This window comes from Oncorhynchus tshawytscha, linkage group LG07, assembly GCF_018296145.1.
Source record: "Oncorhynchus tshawytscha isolate Ot180627B linkage group LG07, Otsh_v2.0, whole genome shotgun sequence".
Taxonomy (NCBI): Eukaryota; Metazoa; Chordata; class Actinopteri; order Salmoniformes; family Salmonidae; genus Oncorhynchus; species Oncorhynchus tshawytscha.
The window spans coordinates 27,112,716-27,137,244 of NC_056435.1; the positions used below are offsets into that span (position 1 = coordinate 27,112,716).

At 43.9% G+C, this 24,529-nt stretch overlaps 1 protein-coding gene across 8 annotated transcripts; it reads left to right on the forward strand.

The window, feature by feature from the left end:
• Positions 1–1,438: 1,438 nt before the first annotated feature.
• Positions 1,439–19,234, forward strand: LOC112254227 (RNA-binding protein 5-like). 8 transcript variants are annotated; one of them, XM_024426576.2, is made up of 21 exons: positions 1,439–1,953; positions 2,766–2,842; positions 3,605–5,387; positions 5,567–5,656; positions 5,795–5,864; positions 7,047–7,120; positions 10,487–10,561; positions 10,815–11,118; positions 11,265–11,422; positions 11,568–11,668; positions 11,750–11,819; positions 11,906–11,972; positions 12,139–12,233; positions 12,676–12,796; positions 12,914–13,011; positions 13,113–13,496; positions 13,606–13,761; positions 16,436–16,498; positions 16,677–16,973; positions 17,787–17,939; positions 18,240–19,234. In XM_024426576.2, the coding sequence occupies exons 2-21, from the start codon at positions 2,796–2,798 to the stop codon at positions 18,330–18,332; spliced, it is 4,299 nt and encodes a 1,432-aa protein (XP_024282344.1). In that variant the 5' UTR covers positions 1,439–1,953; positions 2,766–2,795; the 3' UTR covers positions 18,333–19,234. The 8 variants fall into 8 exon arrangements, with proteins under 8 accessions (XP_024282344.1, XP_024282345.1, XP_024282342.1 ...); XM_024426577.2 differs by having other exon boundaries at positions 11,756–11,819; positions 16,674–16,973; XM_024426574.2 differs by having other exon boundaries at positions 1,440–1,953; positions 16,674–16,973.
• The last annotated feature ends 5,295 nt before the right edge of the window (positions 19,235–24,529 follow it).

Below are 24,529 nucleotides of genomic sequence, written 5' to 3' on the forward strand. Positions count from 1 at the left end.
CCCCAAAACATCACTGCTCTAGAGGAGATCTGCATGGAGGAATGGGCCAAAATACCAGCAACAGTGTGTGAAAACCTTGTGAAGACTTACAGAAAATGTTTGACCTCTGTCATTGCCAAAAACGGGTATATAACAAAGTTATTGACCAAATACTTATTTTCCACGATAATTTGCAAATAAATTCATTCAAAAATCCTATAATGTGATTTTCTGGATTTTTTTTCTCATTTTGTCTGTCATAGTTGAAGTGTACACATGAGGAAAATTACAGGCCTCGCTCATCTTTTTAAGTGGGAGAACTTGCACAATTGGTGGCTGACTAAATACTTTTTTGCCCCACTGTAAATGTTAATTTGTGGAATTTCTTTCCTCTTTAATGTGGTTGAGCCAATCAGTTGTGTTGTGACAAGGTAGGGGTGGTATACAGAAGATAGCCCTATTTGGTAAAAGACTAAGTCCATATTATGGCAAGAACAGCTCGAATAAGCAAAGAGAAATGACAATCCACCATTACTTAAGACATGAAGGTCAGTCATTATGGAAAATTTCAAGAAATTTTTAAAGTTTCTTCAAAGGCAGTCACAAAAACCATCAAGCGTTATGATGAAACTGGCTCTCATGAGGACTGCCACAGGACTGGAAGACCCAGAGTTACTTCTGCTACAGAGGTCATTACAAGTTCATTACAGTTACCAGCCTCAGAAATTGCAGCCCAAATAAATGCTTCACAAAGTGTAAGTAACAGGCACATCTCAACATCAGCTGTTCAGAGGAGAATCAGGCCTCCATGGATCGAATTGCTGCAAAGAAACCACTACTAAAGGACACCAATAATAATAAGAGACATGCTTGGGCTAAGAGACATGAGCAAAGGACATCAGACCATTGGAAATCTGTCCTTTGGTCTGATGTATCAAAATTTTAGATTTTTTTGGGTTCCAACCGTGTCTGTGAGATGCAGAGTAGGTGAACAGATGATCTCTGCATGTGTGGTTCCCACGGTGAAGCATGGAGGAGGAGGTGTGATGGTGTGGGCGTGCTTTGCCGGTGACACTGTCTGTGATTTATTTAGAGTTCAAGGCACACCTAACCAGCATGTATGTATATATATATGTATATATGTATATATATATATGGTATTGGAACTGACTTTTTAAATATTTCCTGTATATACTATGGTTACTTACTTACTTTAATGTCTATTTCATATTTCCTATTATTTCCTGTTTTTTTTTTTCTAGTAAAACTTTATTATTGATTATTGCATTGTTGGGTTTTGAGTTTCCAAGAAAGGCATTTCACTGTACTTGTGTATGTGATATTAAAACTGGATTCCTATGAGTTGGCAGCAATCAGCCAATGAAGAAGAAGAAAACAGACTACTTTAAATGGCGATAGCCTTAATGGTGCTGCCCATGCCGTCACAGATACAAAGACGAGTTCTCCGTCAGTCTCTATGTCCTGTTGTTCACACATATTTACATTTACAGTTTAGTCATTTAACAAATACTCGTATGTTTGCTTTGGTTGTCAACAGCCTTGTGGATATTGCAGTCTTTTGACTGTAGAAAAACAGGGATCTCTAAAAGTTGTCCAGGGGAGATCGAGGTAGGCAGCATGCGATGGAGGGCCAAATTCTCAAGCCGTTAGTCGGTCTGGAACTCGCCCACTGGCCGTGTTCGAGAGCATCAAAACCGTGTTATATCGTGGGTAAATTGTGACTGACTGACCCTCAAATAATAACGAGTCGCTATTTATGATGCAAGGTGATTAGAAGATCAGTCAAGCTTCAATGTCGAACAGACCTATCGTCTCAGTGGATATTGTAGTACATATTGCCAGAGGACTACAAATCCCACCAAAATATTACCCCTCCCTGGATACCACTCTTCTTTAAAACCTCCGGTCTCCATTTTCTTCCCGATTGATTGAAGATCTCAGAACAAATATAAGGTGAGCTTCTCCTATTATAAATAGATTCAATATGGGTATTTCCGTTCATATCAACCTTTTTCATCAAATAAAAACATCACCTAGCGTACATTTTGAAAACCGACTCTTACCTGCCAGGATATTAGCTCACTAGCGTTAGTAGCTTGAAAACCAATCCGGTGGAGGCAGCTAGCTAGCTGACAGCAGAGAGGAAACGGCGAAGCGAGAGGGTATACTCCCGTCAAATTCTTTCCACGATAAGCAGACTGCCCGGTCTGCTTTCCCGCCTATGGGAGAAGACTGTCTCGTCATTATACACAGTATCTCTGACTTTAGCTACTTAGAAAATGTCGCCAGCACAGCTAGCTAACTGAAACGTCGTCATTAGCGTATTTGGCCTTGCAATGCACACCAGAGTGTACCTTGATTGTTTATCAAAATACTTGACAGCTAGATAGTTAGCTTCAACTGTACCACAAATTGTGGAGGAAATATTGACTGAAAGTAACTAACGTTATCTAGCTAGCTAGCTAACTTAATTTAGCTAGTTAACACACATTTGTCAGGCCTAGCTAGTAAATAACATGTCACATTGCTAGCTAACCCATTCCTTGGCACAACATACGATGCTAAAGATTGGTGATACCGACTATTGTGTCAATGCCATCTTCCTTTGTAGACGGTAAACTGGTGGCAATTTGTTTCCTTGAATCTGCTCATTATAGATGCTTATCAAACCCCTGTAGTGTATTGCTATACTGAAGGTAAGTAAACACTGCATTGGAGTCAAGTTACTGTCTGCGATTTAACATGAAAACGTTTTACTCTGTCAGATAAATTTGGTGATTGAAGTTTGGAAAAATATGTGGGACGGACCCAGGAGAGGACCACAAGCGGGACCACCCTTTCGGTAAGCAGACAGTGGCAAAGGCAGTATCCACAGAGCTGTTTTTATAGTGAAATGAGGAACACTAACGTTAAGTTATTTTCATTGGTTACTTGATTTGAAAGAGGTGCTCAATTGAAAATGTTTGTCAGTAGCTAGGATGCCATCCAATTGGCAATAGATTTTCATGCAAATATTCTAAAATCCACCAGTGGTGTGTTTCCACCAAACAGACTTCTTACAGATAAAAATCCGTGCTTGAGGATTTAGTACACACAATGTAGATTTTAGTTTTCAAGTACTGAATAAGAATCTAAAGTTCAATGTGTTTCCATCTCATTTTCAACTCTACCGATAGTTTTGTCAGAAAAACTGTTGCGTTAAATAGCAAATGTGCCTACTCTGGTCTTGACGTGCTCTCTAGCCAACAGCTCACAGATACAGTGAGCGTAGGCTAGTCTACATGATGAGATTATTATAGATAAGAGTGAGAATGTTTATTTGTCAAGCATGGATCATCATGTCACCAGAATAAGATGCTCTATATTTATTGGAAAGGAGCATCAAGCTCATCACAGTGCACTTTAACCAACCTGTGAAGTTCATCATAATTTATTTAATCTGTAACCTAATAATTTGCATGGTTTCCTGAGTCGTAGTGGGAGGACCACACACCATATCATCACGTGACTCCAGGTTTACTTAGATATGCTTATTATATCATGGCCATTTCTCGCATAATTAATTGTACCAACACAAACATCCCACCATTTTTTTTTGTTCCAGTGGGGGCAATCGTGGAGAAATGTTTGGGGACCGAGGTGGAGCTATGCCCAATTTCAGGGGTCGAAATGGGATGAACATGGGTCCCAGGGGGCCACAGGATCGGGGGCCTCGTATGGACATGAGGAGGATGGATTGTCCGTCTGATATGAGGGGTCCGTCTGATATGAGGGGTCCGTCTGATATGAGGGGTCCGTCTGATATGAGGGGTCCGTCTGATATGAGGGGTCCGTCTGATATGAGGGGTCCGTCTGATATGAGGGGTCCGTCTGATATGAGGGGTCCGTCTGATATGAGGGGCCATGTTATGGAACCTCTTGACATACGAGGGAGAGGAGAACCACCCAGGGATTTCCCGGGAAGACCTGGGGAGGAATCAGACTTCGGCCTCCGAAGGCAGTATGAAATGGCAATCCGAGACAAGCTGCTAAATGCAGCAGGTAGTGGTGGTTTCAAGGGGCCAGGCCCAGGCATGGGAGGGAGAGGCATGCCACCACGAGATCTACGAGAGCCAAATGACAGATTTATAGATATGAGAGATGGGGAGATGTTCCGCAAGGATATGCCAGGTTTCAACAATCACAATATGGATGGAAGGCGTGGAGGATTTTCCATTGAGCCTATGGGTAGAAATGAGGGGTTCAGAGACATGCGTGATAGAGACAGGCCTCATATTGACAGGCCCCCGATGGGCATGGATGACATTGATGGGTTTAATATGGACATGCCTCCACGGGACTCGGACAGGGGAATGATGGACTTCAGCAGGAGGGGTGCTTCGTCCTTGAATCCAAGGAGAAGGTTTGAGTCTGATATGGACTTCAGAAACCGTGTTGGACCCCAGGCTGAATACAGAGGAAGGGACAGATCTCCTGTAAGATTTGGCGACAGTGAATGTGCGCCAATGGATGTCCGGGGTTGCCCTCCAGATCTTGGTGGGCCAAACAGACCCAAGTTTATGGGGAAAGATTCAAAAGGCACCCATAGAGAAAGGGACTTTCCAGAAATGGATGAGGTGTCGCTTGCAGAGGAGTGGAAGAACCGAAAAATGAAGGACACTCTTCCATCTCCTATGATCAGAGGTCTTCCTCCTTTCACCATAGATGTTCAGGGACAGCGATTCCCTCCAATGTCCAGAGGGGGCGGTCTTCTTGGAGAGCCACCAATTTTTAAAGAAAAAGACAGACCATCCACAGAATTCCCAGGGAAAAAGGATGGGCCTCCCTTTGGCTTCCCTCGCACTGAGAGAGAAGCTCCTGGTTCCCAGGACTGGGATAAAAAGCCCCCCCAAGATTTTCCTGTCATGGATTTGCCATCCTTTGGCCGTAGAGGTCCCCAGTACCCTCCCTTTCCACCCATGGGTCCTGGACTCCTGCCAAACACCCCGAACAGAGAGAATAACAGCAAGTGCTGGCCTGGAGACAGAGATCCCAAGCAGAATCAAAATGCACCAAATCGAGGTGACAGACCCCCATACCTCTTAGAGATGGAAAGGCCCCCCTATCTCCTAGAGAAGACTCTACCAACTCCACTGGGCCAGGGGCCAAAAGATAACGCTAGTTTCAAAGGACCGAAGGATGCATTGCTTGAACAAGGCCCAGAGAGGGATAAGCTGGTTCCAGGGCCTGCATTCCAAGGCAAAGACCAGGACTACAGGGACATTGACTACAGAACAGGCCCAGGGAGAGTCTTTTACCACAAATCTGAGGAGCTGCAAGTACCTAATGAAGTTCTAAAGGAATCCAAACCAGTCCAGACTCCCAAATTCAATGACTCTGGTTCCCAGGTTAGTAAAGCAAATGTATAGACTAACACCCATAGAAAAACAAAAAATGTGCATCCAAACTAAATTCCATACAAATTTTCTTGTACATCTGTTGGTTGAGTGTTCCCCTTTATTATTTATGTGATTTTTTTCAATTGTTTTAATTAACCTGTTATTTAAATCTGACCTGTCAACCAAAGGATCAGGATTACAGGAGTGCAACTGTGAAGGACAAGGTTACTCATACAATTTGCATAACTGGAATTCCTAAGACAGCCACAATGGAACAGGTAGGAATCAAATCAGACATTTTGCTTTTTACTTTTCTGATTGCGTAAAATCTTCTAGTTAGATGATAAAAGTTTTAGTTATAGACATATAGGTGTTTTTATTAAAGGTTAAAGCTTAACAACATTTCACTCTCGCAGATTCTTGGTGCCTTTGCAGTCCGTGATGGTGTCCCAATGCAGGGCATGAAGATAAAGAATGTTGTGCCAGGTGAGACAAAAGTCCATGTGTGGACATGCTCAACTCGAACAGTATCTCAAATCTCCTACGAATTGTTTCGCTATTTCACTATACGACTCATACGCTTTTCAAAGTGTCTTTGTTGCCTCCGGTGTTCTCGATCTTGATGCAGTCGCGCATCAGTTCAACAGCCAGGTTTTCTTAGTATTTATCCATTAGTGTTTTTCATTCCTGACGATGTAGGAACACGTTCAAAACATTTTGTAGAAGCTTTCATCCTCAACGAAGCCATCTTTGACAGTGACTATCTGTCACAACAGTTCATGTGACAAGCATTTCTTGCGTACACGCCATTTGTTTCATTATACACAATTTCCTTTTTTTAACAAATAAAGCATTGATTATAAACGAATGTCGGCAGCAAGCCTGTATTACAGACCACTCTAAGTGTTTTGCTGCGACTTCAGGTTCTTGGTGTTGCGTTTCTCGTCATTCAGCTTAGACCGAAAGTTTTCTCAATAATTTGATTGTAGGACTGCTTCAGCCATCTACTCCCAACTGTTCATTCACATGCTTACCAAAGAACATCACATTAATAAATGTTGCAAGATGGGTTTAAACTGTGTTCAGTTGAAAAGGGCTGAGCTCATGCAATGTAAAGCGTTACATTTCAGATCCCTTGAGATGCTACAATACCATGTTTCTGAAATGACTAAGTTTAAATATGGCAGCAAGACAATTCATCAATGGCATAGCCTATGTTTCATGTTAGTTTCTTTCATATACCGTAAGCCTATGCCTTAGTAGCACATAGGTCATACCTTTATGCTTGCAGGAACTTCCCTTTATGGAAATGAAGCTATAGTTGGCATACTTGGCAAGATGTTTAGAGACAACATTCAGTCCATAGTTGGATTAGGAAAATATGTTGGTACTGGCAATTAAATACGGACATTGCCAACTCAAATGCAAGATAAATGACTAAAATGCATGTTGTGCTGAAAAGGTACTGTATTAGTGGAGACATTGGCATACATGTCTCAACATGAATAATTAGGACAATGTTCTATCCCCCCCATGTAGTCATCTAAATGCCGCACCATCACCACAGAAATGCTGAATGTGATCTCCTTTCGTGATGTGCTCATGAACTGCTGTCCTTACTGGCATTGACTAACTCAAACCCATCTGTATTTCAAATGCTGTCCCCAGGTTACAGCTACGATACGGCCTATGTGGAGTTTTTAAACCTCGAGGATGCAGTCCACTTCATGGAATCCAACCAGGTGGCCCATCCTCGTCTCTCTACGTCGGCTGTGCCTTCGGGCAGGAAGAAGGCTTGGGCTGGGGGGGCTGGCATTTTATAAGGGTTAGGGGAGGGAGAGGTGGGAGCAGGGTTGGTTATTGTTTGGGATAATTTGTCGTAGTTACTCCCTACGTGTGGGTGTGTGAATTTACACTGTTGGTGTAGGTTCAAGGATTCTGAAAATAGCTTTTTGGGAGAAATTCGACCTTTCATAATAGTTCAATAATACGAGGTCGAGGAGGCGTCTGTCTGGTGCATTGTACACTGAGTGTACAAAACATTAAGAACACCTGCTCTTTCCATGACGGACTGACCAGGTGAATCTAGGTGAAAGTTATGGACCCTTAATGATGTCACTTTTTAAATCCGCTTCAATCAGTGTAGCTAAATGGGAGGAGACCGGTTAGAGAAGGATTTTACAGTCTTGAGACATGGATTGTGTATGTGTGTCATTCAGAGGGTGAATGAGCAAGACAAAATATTTAAATGGTTGTAGGTGCCAGGCGCACCGGTTTGTCAAGAACCGCAGAGCTACTCTGTTTTTCACGCTCAACAGTTTCCCGTGTGTATCAAGACTGGTCCACCACTCAAAAGGACATCCCTCTAACTTGAAGCATTGGAGTCGACATGGGCCAGCATCCCTGTGGAATACTTTAGACACCTTGTAGAGTCCACGCCTAACATATTAAGGCTGTTCTGAGGACAAAAGGGGATGGTGCAACTCAATATTAGAAAGGTGTTTTTAATGTTTTGCTCACTCAGTGTATGTCTAGGCCCATAGGCATGCTACATAATGTCTTGTTCCTGCATTCTTGGTCCTCTGTCCATCGAAATCCTTAGTTGGATTGGTTTTCTTTTAGTGATCTCTTCTTTTTTTTCATTGCTAGATGGCAATGTCAAGGCGAGTAAGGCAGCCATTTCTGAGCTAGCGTTCAAGTCCATCTTAAGGTTTGTTTTGTTCTCATTTTTGCACAGAACTTAAAAATACGAGAGTTGCTTTTTTTGGTGGCAATGTTGGAAAGTTGATCTCTTTATGCTTCAGATTGCTGTTGCCTGTTGACTTATACCTTTCTGGCAATATCTTGCCTTAACCTTTGGCTATCTACAAGCCCAACTTTACCCCCAATTACTTTGGGGTACTACATTCTACAATACTCTTGACTGTTTGTTGGGGGTTATGCTCATTCCTTGTTCTCAACAAGTGGACAGTAATGTTCTATTCCATTCTTCTTTCTCTACACGTAGAGAGCTGTGCAGCAACCATGGTATTCTTTCACAGTGCTGAATGGATAGACTCTGTGCCTAAATGCGTCCTCCACATCAGATCCACTTGTCTGCTAAATACAAGTAGAATATCTGCTCGACACCCATTCACTTGCCACTTGAGGAGTCTTTTCTCTTGACCACAGTTCTTTGCTTACTTTTTCCTTTTGGGGACTGTGAGGCCTTCCTTTTGGTCAAATTGGTACAAGTTCATGTAGAGTGTCAGAAGCCTGCATTGGTTGGTTTTTAGCCATTTTAGCAAAGGTCAGTGGTGCACGCCACCAGTACAGGTGGCTCATATTCTCCCAACCATATTGGCCAAATCTGGTACCCATATTGATGGACTATTGACACGCTACAATGTTAAGCAACAGACAATCATCAAGGCTAGGCTAGAGCCATGTCTGGCTCTGATCAAGGCTGGAACGATGCAGAATCAGTGACAGGCGTTACATGTTCCTTTGATCTATCCTCTGTTAATTTACTAATTGGGTAGCTGGTTGGTAGAATGGTTTTGGATTTTATAAAAAATTATTTGGTTACATAAGATTTAAAAGACATGCATTTCCTCAAGTGTTTAATGCATTCGGCTGATCTTTTTACCTATCAACAGCAAAGAAACGGTTAAAGTATTGTCTCGGCAAGTGCAGTTATTGTAGATATAACTGCCACTCACCATTTTAGATGTACTTGCAGTGCATTCGGAAAGTATAGAGACCCCTTTATTAAATAAATGTCTTTCCTCCTCAATCTACACCCTACCCCATAATGACAAAGTGATTACAGGTTTTTAGATATATTTTTTTTAGTATTCACACCCTTTTCTATGAGACTTGCAATTGATATCAGGTGCATCCTGTTTCCATTGATCATCCTTGAGATGTTTCTACAACATGATTGGTGTCCACCTGGGGATGTTTTTCAGCAGAAGGGTCTGGGAGATTAGTCAGGATCAAGGGAAAGATGAATGGAGCAAAGTACAGAGATACTTGAACACCTACTCCAGAGGGCTCAGGACCTCAAACTGGAGTGACGGTTCACCTTCCAACAGGACACTGACCCTAAGCACACAGCCAAGACAATGCAGGAGTGGCTTTCGGACAAGTCTCTGAATGTCCTTGAGTGGCCCAACCAGAGCCCGGACTTGAACCCTATCGAACCCGGTCTCTGGAGAGACTTGAAAATAGCTGTGCAGCAACGGTCCCCATCCAACCTGAGACACCTTGAGATGATCCGCAGAGATGAATTGTAGAAACTCCCCAAATACAGGTGTGCCAAGTTTGTAGAGTCATACCCAAGAAGACTCAAGGCTGTAATCGCTGCCAAAGGGGCTTCAACGAAGTACTGAGTAAGGGTCTGAATACTTATGTAAATGTGATATTTCAGTTAATACGTTTTTTATACGTTTGCAAACATGTCTAAAAACCTGTTTTCTTTGTCATTATGGGGTATTGTGTGTAGATTGAGGGGGGGGACTACTTAATCCATTTGAGTACGGCTGCAACATAACGAAATGTGGAAAATGTCCAGCGGTCTGAATAGTTTCCGAATGCACTGTATTAGTTAAACCTGAGGTTATGTTAAATCTGGAGAAAAAAAATGTCTTTAAACCAACAGCTTGCATGTCTGATCCAGCACAGTCATGCCTTTAGGCAAATGAGTGTCATACATTTACAGTGCACTGCCAACACAATGGTCTATTGAATTTCACATTTTTGAAGTACACATTTGAGTCCTGCATTGTCAACGAATATAGATTTGTAACTTTATCTAGTAAGATGAGTGATGGGAAATTCATAATCTCCGCTTTTGATAGTACTGTACATAAAAGGTTGAATTACCTCCTGGGAAACAGTAATGCAATTGCATGGAGGAAGTTCTTTGGAAGGTATTGGTCGACATGGCTTCCAAATTTCTGTCAGAACTATGTTTGTCCTACTACCCTCTCCACTAAGGAGGACTAAACCTGCCACAGTGCATGATGGGAGTCTGTTCTCTTGGAACATTTAGAATTGTGTCACTTGGTTGGCAAGGAAGCGGATTGCTCCGTTTGGATCTAGCGAACTCTCTTCCTGTTTTTCAGGGATCGCTGATGGTTGGCACTAAAACGGCTCTCATGAGATACGTCCAGCCGGACAGAAGTGTCAAGGAAGCTCAAGTAAGTGTTGTATATCACACAGGAAGGGCCTGCTGTGGATGACAGGGATTTATTCATTCCCTTTACCTTGGTTCCATAGACCTTTTCTTATTTTTAGAATGCTAGTAGCATAGGTATTTTTATGCTTGGTCGTATTTACCCCGAGATTTGTGTGAGCGGTAGATATTTTTTTTTTGTCTGTATTCCTTATGTTAAGCTATAGGTTAAGACAACTACCACAAAGTAATTGATGTGACTCCTCTCGCTGCGTTAGGAACCAGGCCCTCCGGCCCAGGAACCCCTGCTGCCAAGCCCGGGCCAGCTCCTGGTCAACAAGGCCAAGAGCGACCACTACGGCCAAAATGGCTCACAGGCCAAGGCCCCAGTGGACCCCCTATCTCAGCAGGGCTCGTGGCAGCGCAGCTCAGACCTCACCCCAGAGGCCTGGCAGCAGCAGGTGGACCAGCAGCTCAGACAGCAAGAGGCTGAGCAGCAGGCAGAGTCCTGGGCCAGCCGCAACCCCCCTCGCCAAGCTCCTGGCCCTCATCAGCTGGACCCCATCTTTAAGGAGAGCAAGAGTGAGTGAGCTGGGCAGTATTGGAATAGTTGGTTTGATGTGTGACTGGATAATAATGCGTTTGTTTGTCTATGGATAACTGTTCAAACTCAATGGCTTCCAAGTTTATAGATCAGTGTGCTTGTTCTCCCCTTTGTTGCCCTACAGCCATGATCATAAAGAATGTGAAGCCCACCACAACAGTGGAGACCATCCTGAAAGCCCTGGACCCCTTCGCCTATCTGGATGAGAGGAACGTCCGTCTGGTTAGAGGCAAACCCCCGGGTGCCAAATGCTTCTGCTTCATTGACATGGACTCTCATGAGGTATCACATAGCTGCCATAACATGTCAATTAGGCTCTTTGTCATGGTTTATCACACTCCCTTTTCCACCTGATATGTGGATTTGAAATGTCAGAGTTGTACCCCGCTTAATGGATGTCATGACGTGGCCTTTTTTTCCATCCTAGCAAGTGACCCGTCTAGTTGACCTTCTCACCAAGCCCAGGCCTCTCTCTATCGACGGGGTCCGGGTTTACGCCGAGGTCGCCAAGCCGTTGAAGAATCAAAAGTGAGTCCTGTAGCATGTTATATCATGTAGCCACAGATTTCAGTGCACTACTGAGGATTTGATGGTGTCTTCTCCTGCTAGCTACAGAAGAGAGTTTGATAAATCCAACACTTCTCTCCTGGGGTTCCCACCTGAGTCCAGTATGATGGAGGTAAGTTAGGTGTTTGCTATCGTTTTTGGGTTTTGATTTTGTGTGTTGGTTAGAAAACTGAACGTGTTTTTGTGCCCTAATTCTAGCCGCAGCAGTACTATTCATCCCAACCTCACAAGCAGCCACCAGGCGCTCCCCCACCTAACATGCAAGGTAAGTCCTCTCTGTCAGTCTCCACATTCAAACACTTTTCTGCCTGAGGATTTGCACATGAAGAGAGTACATTTTGTGTATTTTTCAGCTCAACATGCTTCAATCATCAGGTAATGTTGAGTCCAAAATGATCTGTAAGAATCCATCTTCTTATTTTTTGACCTAGGAGACCGTTTGGGTGGATCAATGGGTGGGCCGATGAGCTCAGACATCCCTCACTCCCATTCATCCGTCTCTCACTTGAACTCCAGCATGGCACAGGTGAGATACTATTATAACTGAATTTATTTGTTTGAAGACACACGCATCCATTCATGCTACACACACACACATTGCTGCTGCTACCTCACTCTTCGTCTTTAAATTGTGCAGTATTTAGCAATAATGAAACTTGCCCCCTCTTCCCCAAAACACGTAAATATTTGACTAGAAATTGTGCCTTCCTGTATTATACTTATGCTAAAATGTTTATTCCATTCAACTGCTGTTTTTACTTTTTGTTTGTATTATCTTTTGTTATTTCTTATTGCTGCATTGTCGATGGAACCTGCAACTAAGCGTTTCGTTGGACAGTGTATACCATGTGTATCCTGTGCATACTTGAAGCGTTGATAATGATTGACAGTTTAAACAGAGGAAATGCTTGAGTGAGTGTCTGTGTGAAATGCCCAGGTAACCAATGTTTCCCTCTCCCACATCCCAGGGAGGTGGCTATGGTGAACCTCCATTAGTTGTTCCCTACCAACAGGCTCTGCACCCCCAGGTCTCCTCTGCTGGAGTAATGGCAGCTACAGGAGACCACAGCACTGATGGCTACAGCTATGGTAAGGCCAAGCAATAATGCCCCTCTGACATCAGGAGGGAAACATGCGACTAGACAGGCATTTTATCGGTCTCATCTTGTCATGCTCTTGCAATAACTGTCCTTCTCATTTCTCTAGCTACTGAAACTCCTGACGTGACTAACTACCTGTATGATGCCACTTCCGGGTTCTACTACGATCCCCAAACTACCTTGTACTATGACCCTGCCTCTAGGGTAAGAGTGCTGCACAGTAGCTCATATATGAGCTGATACATGCTCTTGAAATGATTCTCTTTGTTGTGTCTGTGCTTCATGTCCTCTGTCTGTGTGTGCAGTATTTCTACAATGCCCAGACCCAGGAGTACCTTTACTGGGACAGTGTGTCCAAGACGTACATCCCCGTGCCTGGAGGACACTCCACAGACACCCAGCCCCCCATGGCCCAATTTAGTGTTGCCCTGGCACCTGACGCACAGGCCATTCTGGCCAATCCAGTAGCAGACGCTCCACTGGACATAAAGAAACCAGAGCCAACCCCTCACGTCGACGCTCCCCCAGTCCTGAACCCTACTCCTGCCCTGAACACCATGCCTAACCCCAACCCTTCCCCAGAGAGGAGAGAGGAGGAGGACACTGCACCTCACAGCCTTGACAAGAAAGACGGCAAAGACAAACCAGGAGAGAAAGAGGAGAAACCCAGGAGCCTAGCCGCCGTCAAAGTAAACTCACATTACCACATTGTACTCATGTACAATGAAGCTATATGAACAACCCTCTTGCCCAAATACACTACCTCATAGATGGTGAATACATATGTGTCTGTCTCAGGTCATGAAGGATATGGAGCGCTGGGCTAAGATCCAGAACCGCCAGAAGGACAGCGTCCGTTGCCCGTCCCCCATACTGAAGACCTCCGTGGGCGGACTGGACGACAGGAAGACCTCCAAGGCAGCTGATGCGGCCTTCGCCATCTTTGAGAGGAAGGTGGGTAGGGGAGTCTCGGTGACATGCATGCAACTGCTTTGTCATCTTTATTTTTATTCTTCACGTGTAGTGGGCAGTAATATTTGACATGTGTATACAGTGTATTTATATACAGTACCAGTCAAAAGTTTTTCTTTTTTTTACTATTTTCTTCATTGTAGAATAATAGTGAAGACATCAAAACTGTGAAATAACACACGTGGAATCATGTAGTAACCAAAAAAGTGTTAAACAAATCAAAATATATTTTATATTTGAGATTCTTCAAAGTAGCCACCCTTGTCTTGATTACAGCTTTGCACACTCATGACATTCTTTCAACCAGCTTCACGAAGAATGCTTTTTCCCAACAGTCTTGAAGGAGTTCCCACATGCTGAGCACTTGTTGGCTGCTTTTCCTTCACTCTGCGGTCCAACTCATCCTTAACCATCTCAATTGGGTTGAGGTCGAGTGACTGCGGAGGCCAGGTCATCTGATGCAGCACTCCATCACTCTCCTTCTTGGTCAAATAACCCTTACACAGCCTGGAGGTGTGTTTGGTCATTGTCCTTTTGAAAAACAAATGTCCCACTAATTGCAAACCAGATGGGATGGTGTATCCTTGCAGAATGCTGTGGTAGCCATGCTGGTTAAATGGGCCTTGAATACTAAATAAATCAGTGTCACCAGCAAAGCACCATCACATCTCCTCCATGCTTCATGGTGGGAACCACACATGCTGATATCCGTTCACTCTGTGTCTCACAGCAATGGTTGGAACCAAAATTCTCAAATTTGGACGACAGACCAAAGGACAGATTTCCACCTGTCTAATGTCCATTGCTCGTGATGCAACCAGTCAGGATGCTCTCGGTGTTGCAGCTGTAGAACCTTTTGAGGATATGAGGACCTATGCCAAATATTTTCATTCTCCTATCCTGAGAGGGAATAGGTTTTGTCGTACCCTCTTCACGACTGTCTTGGTGTATTTGGACCATTCTAGTTTGTTGGTGATGTGGACACCAAGGAACTTGAAGCTCTCAACCTGCTCCACTACAGCCCCCTCAATGAGAATGGGGGCATGCTCGGTCATCCTTTTCCTGTGGTCCACAATCATCTCCTTTGTCTTCATCACGTTGAGGGAGAGGTTGTTATTCTGGCACCACCCAGCCAGGTCTCTGACCTCTTCCCTATAGGCTGTCTCGTCGTTGTCGGTGATCAGGCCTACCACTGTCGTCTGTAAACTTAACAATGGTGTTGGCGTCTTGCCTGACCATGCTGTCGTGGGTGAACAATGAGCACTGGAGGGGACTGCGCGCACACCCCTGAGGGGCTCCAGTGTTGAGGATCAGCATGGCGGATGTGTTGCTACCTACCCTCACTACCTGGGGGTGGCCCGGCCCGTCAGGAAATCCAGGATCCAGTTGCAGAGGGCGGTGTTTAGTCCCAGGATCCTTAGCTTAGTGATGAGCTTTGAGGGCACTCTGGTGTTGAATCCGCCTGGCCCTACGGACTTTGAATGTTGACCTGTTTAAAGGTCTTACGCACGTCGACTACGGAGAGAGTGATCACACATACCGTCCGTATGGTTTGCCACCATTGGACTCTAGAACAGAGGAAATGCCTTTTCTGGAGAGATGAATCAGCTTCATCTGGCAGTCCAATGGACAAATCTGGGTATGGCAGATGCCAGGAGAATAATGGTCTGGGCTGTTTTTCATGGTTTGGGCTAGGCCGTTTAGTTCCAGGGAAGTGAAATCATAATGCTACAGTGTAAAATGACATTCTAGATGATTCTGTGCTTACAACTTTGTGGCAACAGTTTGCTGAAGGCCCTTTCCTATTTCTGCATGCCAATGCCCTGTTGCACAAAGCGAGATCCATACAGAAATGGTTTGTTGAGATCGGTGTGGAAGAACTTGACTGGCCTGCACTGAGCCCGGACCTCAACCCCATCAAACGCCTTTGGGATGAATTGGACCGCCGACCGCGATCCAGGCCTAATTGCCCATCCATGTTCTTGTGGCTGGATGGAAGCAAGTTCCCGCAGCCATGTTCCAACATCTAGTGGAAAGCCTTCCCAAAAGAGTTGTTATAGCAGCAAAAAGGGGGGACCAACTCCATAGTAATGCTCATGATTTTGCAATTAATGTCCAGATACTTTTGGTCATGTAGTGTACCTCACATGCACCTCGTAATTAGACTATGCAATTAGCCCATTTTAATGAATTATCTGACTCCATAAAGATTATTTAGCAATATGCAAGAACACCATACATGTCTGAATGGAATTCTAAATATAAGTGCATTGAATTACTTTGTAAAATGAACAAATTTGCATACAAGGCAAAAAGCTTATGTTTACAAAGCATTAACTGGCATTCTAGGAGAGGGAGGGATCTCTAAGACCCTTTTATATGCATCTGCATTGTTTGGATTACAAATCTGAGTTGACCACTAGTGTTACTGTACCCTTAACCTCCAATCAGATGTCAGACCTACATGATGTAATCGCAACAGAACTCCTTCTCAGAGGTGTGACCTTGGGGGTTGGCAAGATCAACATAGAGAATGCGGAATTCCTAAGAACACAGGACATTCTTGCTGATGGGTCACTTCGAGAGCTGCCCTACACATTATTTATTTACCACGATTTTATAAATTCTGCTGTAACTCCTCTGTTTCCCCATACAGGGTGGAGATGACCCCTTCAAGAAGCCTATGGCTCCTCCCAAGAAAGAGGGGAAGGGCTCAAAGGTGAGATTGGTTGGAGGATTTGTGAGAGGTCATCGTCAAATGCCTAGAATGTTCTGTGGTGTGAGAGCTGGGGAAAGAAGGCATGAATTTGATTCCAATCCATAATGTCTGGGCTGGTTTCCTCACTCCCTGGTGAACTTGTTCTCAAACTTCCTGCTCTCTCCACTCTACCCAGCAGCCCATTGGCTCTCTGGGCCTGCTGGCGTCAGACTATGCAGCTACAGGCAGTGACGAGGAGGAGGAGGTGCAGCACGAGGCGCCTCAGGTTTCTAGGAGCCAGTCCCAGGACGAGGAGGACAAGCTAACAGACTGGAAGAAGATGGCCTGCCTGCTGTGTAGGAGACAGTTCCCCAATAAGGACGGTCTGGTGCGCCACCAGCAGCTCTCTGACCTACACAAGCAAAACATGGAGATCCACATGAAGATCAAAAGGTCAAAGAAGGAGCTGGAGGCTTTGGAGAACCAGGAGAAAGAGGTCAGTGGAGGCCTGATTTTTCTTCACCTCTTACATAAGTGCGTACACATTTAATATGTAGCTGTAAAGCTGTTCCAATAGTCGCAAATAGCTAAATCATAGTTGCCTCAGTCTCTATCTTATTATATACTGGCAACGGTCATCTGATTACCCCCAAACTTAGGAGAGATCTCCACAAATCAACCTTTAAATACGGCCGTCATTGAATGGATCTCCTTTCCTACTAGAGCTGGGACGATAAACCAAAATGAGTGAAACGGACCATTTTTATCAAGGACATTTTAACATTTCACTGATATTGACAATAACGATTAGTAGCCTTTTACTAGGGGAATGTGAAGTTTGAAAAGAAACTGAATGAGCTATTACTAACTGGACAATTTGATAGCTACGTCATTCAAAGTGGTACTAGTTTTAAGGGTTATATAAAAGAAAGTAACTGGTGCGCATTAATGTTAAGAATTCATTGTTCAGTTTATGGTTAATTTATGATTTAGTCATTTTATTGCGATATGGATTCCCCCCCCCATGTCGCCCATCTCTATTACCAACTTCATATTTCCCAAGTGAAAATGTCTAATGACATCTAATGAGATATGGATCTTGACCATTAAATGTTGCTTTTCAGGTATTTTAAATATCTGTAATATCTAATTGTTAACGTATGTAAATTGTAGTCTTTGTCTGTAATGTCTTTTTCGTTACGTGTCGGAACCCAGGAAGACTACCTGTCGGTGTGACGTCAGCTAATGGGGATCCTAATAAAATATTTTATTTTTAAATGTCATATGACTGACATATTAATGTGTGTAGTCTGTCCCACAGCGGAGTGCTGTCGAGTCCAATGGCTCCCCAGAACAGAAGAGAAGGAAGCACCAACATCAACACCAGAATAGCTGGGCTGGTGGCTCCAGGGACATGCACAAAGGCAGCGAGAGACCTGGGTTAGGCTCTGAACCTGTTGAGGTGCGTCTCTAATGCAGCTCTCCAACTCTGTTCCTGGAGAACTACCGTCCTGTCGGTTTTCACTCCTACCCTTAATGTAGCACTAATTCTAATAGTTAGCTGGTTGATGAGCAAGTTACAACTGGGATTGGAGCGTAAACCTACAGGAGGGTAGCTCTACAGGAACAGGGTCGAAAAGCCCTGGTCTATAACATGTTGTATTTTTGTCTGTAGTCCTCCAGATGGTTTTCTTGGTGATTTAAAAAAAAAAATATTTACTTTTAATTTTTTACCCTTTTGATGTTTCCTCTCTTTTCACAGAGGAAGAAGAAGGAGCCTGTTGTCTGGAACCATGCCACCTACAAACAAGCTGTGCGCAAGTCCATGTTCGCACGCTTCAAAGAGCTGGACTGACCTCTTCCTGTGAACACCAGGGGTGCGTTCAGTTCACTGTATGTTTTGTGCTCACCATTCTTCAACAGTCTGAGGTTTGTTTGCTGGTGGTGGTTGGTGGCCTGATCAATATGGATGTAACCTTTCAAAATCACAAAACTAATGCAGAACAACGTACGCAATCTTCCTCCGTTACCATAATCACAACGCTCTTCAGCTGGTCGTTCAGAAGGGCGCTGTTTCCGTTGAATCAAACGTTGCACACCGCTCTGTTCTACTTAACACACCCAAGATCACCCACTCTTGTGTGTTTTGTCTATGGGGAGTGTTGGTCAACATAATGGACTTGCCATGCCCCAGCGGAGCTTTTGGACTGAGCTCACCTCTTACTGTACCTGGTGGCCCCAATTCACTGTACTACAAGGACTTTGACTCCCCAGCAATGAAATCAGGCCGTAGCCTGCCCACTCAGCTCAACTGTTGAGACCATGGCGCTGTAGGGAGACCGCTAGGGCCTCCACATTTCTGCAGTATTTTCTATGCTTGTTGGAGGGCCCGTTCACCCATCCCTATCCCACCTCTGTACTGACTCCAGGAGCGAGGCAGAACCATTGGCGTTGGGGCTAAGCTACTCCACAGACTCACCCCAAACATCAAGCTGGCTTTGACGGGCTCCTAATCAATCCTTTTTATGGATGTAGCTTTGTTTTGCCTTGTGTTGTGTATGGCTGATGTGTAGTATTATTGTGACGTGTACTCAGCAGCCAGATCTGCCATTGTAGAATATCTGTTTGCTACCAGCTGGATCCAGCGACACACCATTTATTTTAAGATGTTTTTATATGGACTTATTCCTTTCCTTGTTTGGGTTATACTCTGTATGTGTACATGTTTACATTTTTAAGTAAACAAAAAAAAAATCACCTTTTGAGTCTGGTTTATTTATGTGAAAGGATGTGTGTGCTGTTAGATTAGGAATGTGTGCAGTGGTTTACTTTGTCTAGTCACTAGACATCCGGGTTGCCTCCCACAATTATTTTGAAACGTTCCATCTTAACACGTCTGTATGTAATCAAATGTCAGTTTGGCATACAGGAACTACGTCACTCCCATCCCGGAACAAATAGTTTATCCTTATTGAAGTTGCCGAAAGAGTCAGTCATTGAAACCAGATCTTATTCACTCACTGCTGTTGCCTAGGGTCGGGTTTACAAGACTGTTAGACAGATTCTATTCAGGACCTCTCCATTGGGTGGCAGCAGTGTTCTTTTAGATATGTGTACCCTCACTAAATCCGAATAGTGTTGGACATTCCCATGATGTTATATGGTTAACCCTTCAGATAATACAATGAACTAGAATATGTTTCATTGTTTGAACAGGGAATTGTCGCTTTGGTCTTGGTGATTTGTTGAAGTTGATGAGAAAAGGATGTCTTATAGCTGAGGCAGAACATCATGAGGATGTTCATTTTGTTAAACATCGGTATTACCCATAGCACTGGTGCTACAGGGAAGGAACAAAAACTCTCTTAGCCTCCCTGACTAATTTTCTTCTGTTTAGGTTAGGATTACTAAACCATCTTGTCTTGAGTCCAGAGGGTTAGTGTAGAATTGGTTGATTTATCTAATGTTTGGTGTGTTTTCTATCATTTCATATAAACCCCATTCCTGCTCTGCAGGTGTCAGAATATGGGCTCTACTCCCACGTGTGTTTAGCTCCGTAATTGGAGGATTACTTGGGTTTAGTGTTCTCCGAGTTCCTCTGAGATCGCAACAGGAACCAGACCAAGGTGGCACCCCAGGGGCCACAGGCAGTCAATGCAGAGCAGAACAGCAGAAACACAACTGAATGTAGGGGCTCCTTAATCCCACTGATGGTACTCTGACTTCGTAGTTTTCTGCCATTTGGATTTTTTTCCTCTTAGTTTAAACCAGCGATATCAAAGGCATTCCACGGAGGGCCGAGCGTCTTCAGGTTTTTGGTTTTTCCTTTTAAACAGAAATTGAATCACGAGCACTGAGAATGGCAAAAAATGACGTGTCCATTGGAATAAACAAAATTGGAAACAATATTGCTGCATCATTACTTTTGCACAGTATGATCAAATTTGTGACTAGAGATGACATTTTCCAGGTATTTCCCTGTTTTAAAAAAATAAATAAAGGCCATTTACATTGTGATTCATATGGTGCAAACCCCATCGTAATGTACAGACTCGGATATAGTAAATGACTCCCCACTCGGGAAAACCCATTGTTTTGTGATTTCAGTTCCCATCAGCAAGTTACTTGACTCAACTTTACTGTCTGCCATCCAACCTGCTCCTTTTCTCTTAAGTTGCTCCAACAAGGAGTGGTTAATGCAGTTTCTAACCAGAGGCATTGACAGTGAGGAGCCTGTAAGTCTGGAGACAGATATGCAGGGAGGCAGCACAACTCCCTAAACCCTGCTCTGTGGCTTGGCAGGGGAGCAAGGGTGAGTGCATAGTCACAAACACAACAAAACAACCCCACCAATAATATAAAGTGAAAAGGCGATTGGACTTGAAAATCACTCGACTTGCTGTCTGACATTTTGTTTTTGGAAAGTGCTATGGTTGAGTAATTTACATACTTTAAATTGTAACTCTTATCCCTCCTGTATTTTGTTCATTGTGACGAAGCCAAGTGTTTGTCAGAGCTGATGGCAGAGCAGCATCCTCATCGGTCCTGTGTGGTCGGATAGAAGTGGAGGTGGTAAGGTATGATTGGTTATGCCACGCTGGATCAACAGACACTCCATCATGGGTAACCCACCATGGTAGGCATTGTCAGGAGGCTGACAGCTGCAGAGTGATCCTTGAGTTGCCCCACCATAGGCTGGTCATAAATCACTGTCCTCTGGCTTGCCATATTGCTCTCATCTCCCTGTGGACAAAGAGAACCCCCCTGTCATGTTCTGCTTTGTGAAAAGGCTCATACTTGAGTGTCTGTTGGGCTAAATGTCAGACTTTTTCTGAAAGACTGAACACCAAGTGCTGTTCAACACTGTAGAATCAAACCAGTCCACTTTTCATACATAACAAACTAGTCTATAAATATCAAGTCCTATTTTTTTGGAGCTGACTATTTGGTTCCTGTCTCTTAAAGAGCAATGAAAAAACTCAAAGAAACTGCAGAGACACTTGTCTGTCTGGTATATCTGTAGTTCTAATGGCGAGATTTGTGCTATGTCAAGTATAGCTCTTTGCAGCAAGGACAGAGGGAAACGCACAATGTTTCCCTTCTGATATCGAAAATTTACACTATACTTTTAAGTCAGTGTAAAAGCTATGTTCTGATTTTCAGTCCTTGGGGTGTAAGTTAATAAAGTACATCAAATCACAATTTATTTTAAGTAAATTTATTAGTGTGCCCCTTCATCAAAGTATGCATGCACACCACTATGTAGCATGTGTCTGTATCCTTAGTGTAAATGAACTAATGTTCCTGCTTATCCTCTCTCGAAAGCTCCACTGACTCAACACATTTTGTATTTAAAACCATTACAAAACATTCATTACAGATTTCACAACCCATTACGTGTGCGCACTCAGGCCCCGACTCTACTACCACGTATCTGCAACACAAAATCCATGTGTACTTGTGTTTATAGTGCGTATGTTATTGTGTGCCTATGTTTGTGTTGCTTCACAGTCCCTGCTGTTCTCTAAGGGGTGTTTTTCTATACATCTTTTTAAATCTAATTTTACTGCTTGCATGATTTACTTGATGTGGAATAGAGTTCCATGTAGTCATGACTCTATGTTGTATTGTGTGCCTCTCATAGTCTGTTCTCGACTTGGACTGTGAAGAGACCTCTGGTTGCATGTCTTGTGGGGAATGCATGGGTTTCTGAGCTGTGTGCCAGTAGTTCAAACAGACAGCTCTGTGCATTCAGCCAGTCCAGGTGTAACAAAACTAGGGCCTATAGGACTTGCCTTGTTGGTAGTGCTGTTTAGAAGGTAGAGCAGCACTTTATTTTGGACAGACTTCTCCCCATCTTAGCTACTACTGCATCAATATGTTTTGACCATGACAGTTTTACAATCCAAGGTTACTCCAAGCAGTTCAGTCACCTCAATATGGTGGCTTTACTCAAAGCCAGTGGCATGTCGTTAGCAAAGATTGAAACAAGAACAGGGCTTAGACTTCTGCCCTGGGGAATTCCTGATTCAACCTGGATTATGTTCGAGAGACTTCCATTAAAAAACACCCTCTGTTCTTTTATCCACAATATAGCAGGGGGTGTAAAGCCATAACACATGTTTTTCCAGCAGCATTCTATGATAATGTCAAAAGCCACACTGAAGTCTAACAAAACAGCCCCCATAATATTTGTATCAACAATTTCTCTCAGCCAATTATCAGTCATTTGTGTAAGTCCTGTGCTTGTTGCATGTCAAATCAAATTTATTTATATAGCCCTTCATACATCAGCTGATATCTGAAAGTGCTGTACAGAAACCCAGCCTAAAACCCCAAACAGCAAGCAATGCAGATGTTGAAAAACTCCCTAGAAAGGCTCAAACCTAGGGGAACCAGGCTATGACGGGTGGCCAGTCCTCTTCTGGCTGTGCCGGGTGGAAATTATAACAGAACGTGGCCAAGATGTTCAAATGTTAATAAATGACCAGCATGGTCAAATAATAGGTCTGGGACAGGTAGCACGTCAGGTGAACAGGTCAGGATTCCATAGCCGCAGGCAGAGCAGTTGAAACTGGAGCAGCAGCATGGCCAGGTGGACTGGGGACAGTAAGGAGTCATGCCAGGTAGTCCTGAGGCATGGTCCTAGGGCTTAGGTCCTCCGAGAGAAAGAAAGAGAGCATACTTAAATTCACACAGGACACCGGATAAGACAGGAGAAGTACTCCAGATATAACAAACTGACCCTAGCCCCCGACACAAACTACTGCAGCATAAATACTGGAGGCTGAGACAGGAGGGGTCAGGAGATACTGTGGCCCCATCTGATGATACCCCCAGACAGGGCCAAACAGGAAGGATATAACCCCACCCACTTCGCCAAAGCACAGCCCTCACACCACTAGAGGGATATCTTCAACCACCAATTTACCATCCTGAGACAAGCCTGAGTATAGCCCACAAAGATCTCCGCCACGGCACAACCCAAGGGGGGGGGGGGCCAACCCAGACAGAAAGATCACATCAGTGACTCAAGTGATACACCCCTCCTAGGGACTGCATGAAAGAGCACCAGTAAGCCAGTGACTCAGCCCCTGTAATAGGGTTAGAGGCAGAGAATCCCAGTAGAAAGAGTGGAACTGGTCAGGCAGAGACAGCAAGGGTGGTTCGTTGCTCCAGAGCCTTTCCGTTCACCTTCAAACTACTGGGCCAGACTACACTCGATCATATGACCCACTGAAGAGATGAGTCTTCAGTAAGACTTAAAGGTTGAGACCGAGTTTGTGTCTCTCACATTGGTAGGCAGACCATTCCATATAAATGGAGGTCTGTATGAGAAAGCCCTGCCTCCAACTGTTTGCTTAGAAATTCTAGGGACAATTAGGAGGCCTGTGTCTTGTGACTGTAGCATATGTGTAGGTATGTACGGCAGGACCAAATCAGAGAGCTGGGTAGGAGCAAACCCATGTAACGCTCTGTAGGTTAGCAGTAAAACCTTGAAATCAGCCCTGGTCTTGACAGGAAGCCAGTGTAGGGAGGCTAGCACTGGAGTAATATGATCACATTTTTTGGTTCTCGTCAGGATTCTAGCAGCCGTATTTAGCACTAACTGAAGTTTATTTAGTGCTTTATCCGGGTAGCCGGAAAGTAGAGCATTGCAGTAGTCTAACCTAGAAGTAACAAAAGCATGGATGAATTATTCTGCATCATTTTTGGACAGAAAGTTTCTGATTTTTGCAATGTTATGTAGATGGAAAAAAGCTGTCCTTCCCTATAAGCATGCTGAAAGTATGTTGTTTACTGTAAAATATTGTATCTGGTCTGACAGTTTTTTTCCTAAAAGTTTACTAAGGGTTGGTAACAGGCTGATTGGTTGGCTATTTGAGCTAGTACAGGGGGCTTTACTATTCACAGGTAGCGGAATTACTTCCCTTCAAGCCTGAGGGCACACTTTTTTTTTACCCCCAATTTCATGGTAACCAATTGTTAGTAGTTACTGTCTTGTTTCATCGCTACAACTCCCACAAGGACTCGGGAGAGGCGAAGTTCGAG